The sequence below is a fragment of the Monoraphidium neglectum genome (genome assembly GCF_000611645.1).
Source record: "Monoraphidium neglectum strain SAG 48.87 unplaced genomic scaffold scaffold04405, whole genome shotgun sequence".
NCBI classification, from domain to species: Eukaryota; Viridiplantae; Chlorophyta; class Chlorophyceae; order Sphaeropleales; family Selenastraceae; genus Monoraphidium; species Monoraphidium neglectum.
In genome coordinates this window covers 1-4532 of record NW_014009224.1, presented here as the reverse complement: position 1 = coordinate 4532, position 4532 = coordinate 1, and the positions used below count along the sequence as shown (strand labels likewise).

Sequence of the window (4532 nt, the reverse complement as noted above, 5' to 3'; positions counted from 1 at the left end):
CCTCCATACACCTTGAATATGCTGAGGCCCTTCTTCTCGCTGAACACCTCGCGCCCCTCAGTGCCCTCCAGCTTCTTGGGGTCGGGCACGTACGCCCCCGGCTCCACCGCGCAGGTGAGGCTCGCCTGGCTCGGCTCTGCGACCGTTGGCGGCACGGGGGAGGGGGGGGGGAGAGCTTAGTTCCGGGGGTTCGTGTTTTTGTGGCTTGCCTTTTGAACAGTTGTTGACGCTGGGCGGCGGGAAATGCAGTTCTGCGCTGGGGGGCTTTGCGGCGTCGCAGCAGCCCAACCGTGAATTGGGTTTGCTTGGGCGTGCGGTTGCTATTGCGCGACAGGCTCTGGCGCCGGCCGAGTGGCGTGGTTTGGAGCGCCTGGGGGTCAACTTCTAGGCCCGGGGGCTGCCTCTTGGGGGCGCGTGCCGAGGGCGCGCGGTTGTTGCGTCCGAGGCGGAGCCCCAAGTTTGCTCACCGCTGAAGAAATCCTTTGAAAACTTGTCAGCGAGGCTGCGAGGTGCGTGATCACAAAAAAGGGAGGGCGTGGAGACCCCTCACGATCGGCGGAGCACCGGCGGCGGCAGCTGGCATCCCACTTGGACCCGACGGAGACACCCCCGGCCCCGGTCGCGACCCCGCTCGAAGGAGGGCGGCTGCGCTATTTGCTGGGCGCCCTGCGGGTGTCATGCAGTCTCGGCTCCAGGAGGACACCTGCGGGTCTCGGCCCGGCCGTCCTCAAAGATGAGATCGTGCTGCCGCCTCTTGGGATTCCAGCCCCCCCCCCTACGCTGGCCGGACGGAATTGCAAGAGGCAGCCGCCTCTTGGGATTCTGGTGTCACCCCCCACCTCCTCTTGAAGTCCGAGATGTACAGGGTGACGCCCGGTACGTCCGCGTCATCCAGCGCGGTCACCTCCACGCTGTCCTGCGGTTACGCCAGGGTGACGGCACGGTGACCTCAGAGTGACATCAGAGTGTCGAGAGGGAGATCGGGAGGCAAGCAAAGGAGGGGCCTCTTGGGCGGGGTGGGGAGGGGGTGCTCAAAAGCGGCCGCAGCCCTGGGGGCATGAGCGCGAGCCGCGCGCCCTGCTTCGAGACTTTGCATGGAACTTTCGCCACACCCCAGATTTCTCGTTTCAGGTGCGCCCATGCAGTGACGCTGCCCACGGCCGCGCCGTCGCACAACCACCCTCCCCCTTTGATTGCCCCCGCCTGGTACACCCCCGCCCCCCAAACCTTGAACAGCAGCCCGGACGCCGCAAACTCCCCGACCTTCGACCGGCCCGCTGCCTCCGCCGCGCCTGCGATGCGTGCGCCGCGCGGCAGGTCCCGCGTGGCGATGGAGGTCCCGGTTCCGAGGGGAAGGGTGGGCCGCGTGAGTGCTCGGCGGGTGGTCGGGGCTGGCTGTCCTTTGAAGGGATGGCTGTTTCGCGGCTGGGGACGGATGTGAGGGCGAAACCGCATGCGAGCTGCTCTTACGACTGTGACGGCTGAGCAGACTACGATCAGCATGACTCGCCTGCCCCGACGAGCGTGAGGGCGGCCAGACCCGCGCACAGCGCCGTGCGGGCGGCGGGCACGCTGTCCTCAAGGGCCGCTGCGGTCACGTTGCGCCGGGCCGCGCGAACTGCGGAGCCGGCACACACATTGGCGCTTTTGTGGCCAGTGAAACAGCCGGAAGATGGGCGACAGGTCCTGCTGATCATCTGAGCTGACGGAATCAGAGGACGAGCCAAGATCGCCGTTTGACGACGAGCGGGATCCAAAGTTGTGGCAGATGTGCGGCGCAATATCATCAATCACACGTTTCTCGTAGGATCTGAGGGCCTCAGCATCAAGCGCATGCTGCAGCGCGACAGCACCCGGTGACGCCACCTGCTGCATCCATGCGTGCGCCAAAGAGCTGAGCCGCAGCTGGCACCTCCAATACCTTGATAATAAAGTTACAGCAGGGTATCAAAGCTTGTGAGAGGCATCCGTTATGCAGCTGTGTCGTCGGTCCCGCCGAGGCCAGCCACATTGCCCGCATGGCCTGACACGGGTCAACCCCAACTCCAAGGGGCGCCGGCCGCGGCACAAGTGCGTAGCAATGCCAAAATGCCAAAACCCTCAAGATCCTCAATGCATTTCGACAGGGACAAATCTGGGTGCAAAGGCGCAAGGCGTCGCGGCAAGGGGCCTGGAAACAGCGGCCAAACAGCGGATGGGCAGCCGGCTGTTGCGGCGCCGCCACCCCGAAGGATGTGCCCGGCCCGCCGCGCCGCGCCCAGCGCCCGCGCTCTCCCTTGATCGCGACGGGCGCCCAGCCGGCCGCGGCAAGGCGGCCACCCAAGGCGTGCGCCAACCCCCACACCCAGCACAGCGCCAAGGCTCACCCTTGCGCCAAGCCCAGCGCGGCGCCCCCTCCCACCACCACCCCAGCCACGCACCCCTCGCGAGGCGCTCAAGACCCTGGGTGGAGGCCCCTGGGCCCATCGGCCCCGCCACAGGGCTTCTTTGTAGCCAGCTGTCAAGTCGCAAACCAAACGAACCCCCTCTAAAGCTGCGGGACCCTGGCCCAGCACCGCACCTGCCGGCACCGCCGGCCGGCCGCCGCCCCGCCGCCACGGGCCTGGCTCAGCGCTGCATGGTCTGCCCCTCCATGATCGCGCGCCGCAGGTCCGCCACCGCCGACCCCTTCTCGTCGCTGCCCGTGAACACCGTGGAGCACTTGCCGGTGGACCCTATGTCCCGCAGCAGGTCAAAGTACTGCGTCACCAGCATCAGCTCCAGGACGTCGCGGCTCTGGGGGGATGGGCGCCCGATGACGCGCGGCGGTTTATTTGGGGTGTGTGGGGAGGAGGGCGGTTGGGAATGTTTGGTGCGTCAGAAGGATGGCGGGGGCCGTGGCTGGACGGCGGGTGATGTGGAATCGGTCTTTGAGGGAGTTGGCGGTCGGGCTGGTTGGGAGGGGGCGAGGCCGGCGCGGCGCAGGCCGCGCGCGCCGCTGCAGCCGCCGCGGCGGCGGCGGCCGCGGGCAGCCAGATTTTGAAGGCATGCGTCAGAGCTGGAGGTGACAGGGCTGTCTCAGGGCAGCCGCGGGGGGAGTATGCAGGGGCCTCACCTGTATGCCGGGGATGGAGCTGGAGAACTCGCGCACGGACTCACGCAGCCCCGCAACAATGGCCTGGGGGTGGAAGGTGGGAATGGGTTTTTTTGGGGGGGTGGGGTTGAAAACCAGAGGTTGGTGGGGGTTTTTGAATCAGGGCTTCAAGGTGGCTGTCGGGCCGCCGGCCGCGTTGGGTCAGTCGTGCACGCCTGCGGGGACAGCGGCGATCGGGTCAGCAAAACAACCAAGACCGCACCTCAGACCATAGACCATCCGAAGAGCAGCGCCGTGCCGCAGCCCGCCAGGGCGGGGACCCCCCCCACGCGTCACCCCCCAAAAAATAGGCCCACAGGATTGGGCCCGAGCGGCTGCATCCGGTACGGGCCCGCCCGACAGACACAGCAAAGACCATCAGTTGAGAGGGAAACTCGAAGCACAAGTTTGAGGCCACGGAGGAGAGGCCCTCCTCCCGCCCCCGCCCCCCGCGCGGCGCGCAGCGCGCGTCTATGCTGGCGCACCTGCCGCTGGCGCGCGACGCCGCTGCCGTGGAGGTACTTGGCTTCGGCGTCCGCCTCCGCGCTCTTCACCACGCGCACCTGATGAGAATTGTAATATATATTGTATTATGTCGTCGAAGGAAGGGACAAAAAGGGGGTCCAGAGGGTCGGGCGCAACGGGCGGCGCGGGCGCCGCGGCGCGGGGCGGGCTGGCTTGGGCGGGCGCTTGTGTAGCCGTGCCTTCTTTGGACCCCGTGCGCTCTGCCACGGGCCCAGGGGCTGTGAGGGGTTGCGGGGGTGCGGCCGCGCACCTTCGCGGCCTCCGCCTTCTCCAGCGCCGCCACCCTCAGCCGCTGCGCCGCGTTGATGTCTGCGGGACGGAGGGCGGATTGGAATGTCGTCGCCGCGGCTCTGCTCGGCCGCTGTGGCTTGCAGCCAACCGGGATCGGCGATAGGCCAATTTTGAGCAGCTTGATAAAACGTGTGTGTATATGCGTTCGTGTGTGTGAGTGTAAGCACGCGCGTGTGACCATATGTACAAGCATGTGTACAATGTGCGACACATATAGATGTATGCAAGTGCTGCCCGCGCGCGGTGGCTCTCACCATTCATTGCCTCCTTGACCTTCTGGGCCCTGGAGGGGTTTGCAAGGGGGGGCAGGTCCAGGGAGTGGGGGGCCTGAGGGGTTGCTCGTCTGCGGAGCGGACCGTACGCATGAGAACAGCACACAAACCCCTGGGCGTGACCGCAACTGCTGCCGCAACAGAGCAACCACTGCTTCCTCTCCCACAAACACACACACATGCACGAAGTGCCCCGGGCTGCATGGAGCGAATTGCCCGGTTGGGGCGATGAATTTGCCAGCGACCCGCCACATTTACAGCCCCCGAGGCCCCCTACTCACGGCCTGATATCGTTGACCAGCGCCTGAGGTGGGTTTGGGGGGGTGGGGGCA

At 66.6% G+C, this 4532-nt stretch overlaps 1 protein-coding gene across 1 annotated transcript; it reads right to left on the bottom strand.

The window, feature by feature from the left end:
• Positions 1-2607: 2607 nt before the first annotated feature.
• On the bottom strand, positions 2608-4189 carry MNEG_14325 (hypothetical protein; the record flags this gene model as incomplete). The annotated part of the gene is made up of 5 exons (XM_014037203.1): positions 2608-2775; positions 3095-3157; positions 3598-3675; positions 3888-3946; positions 4183-4189. 5 exons carry the CDS (start codon positions 4187-4189, stop codon positions 2608-2610), a joined length of 375 nt encoding a protein of 124 aa, XP_013892657.1.
• Between the last annotated feature and the right edge of the window lie 343 nt (positions 4190-4532).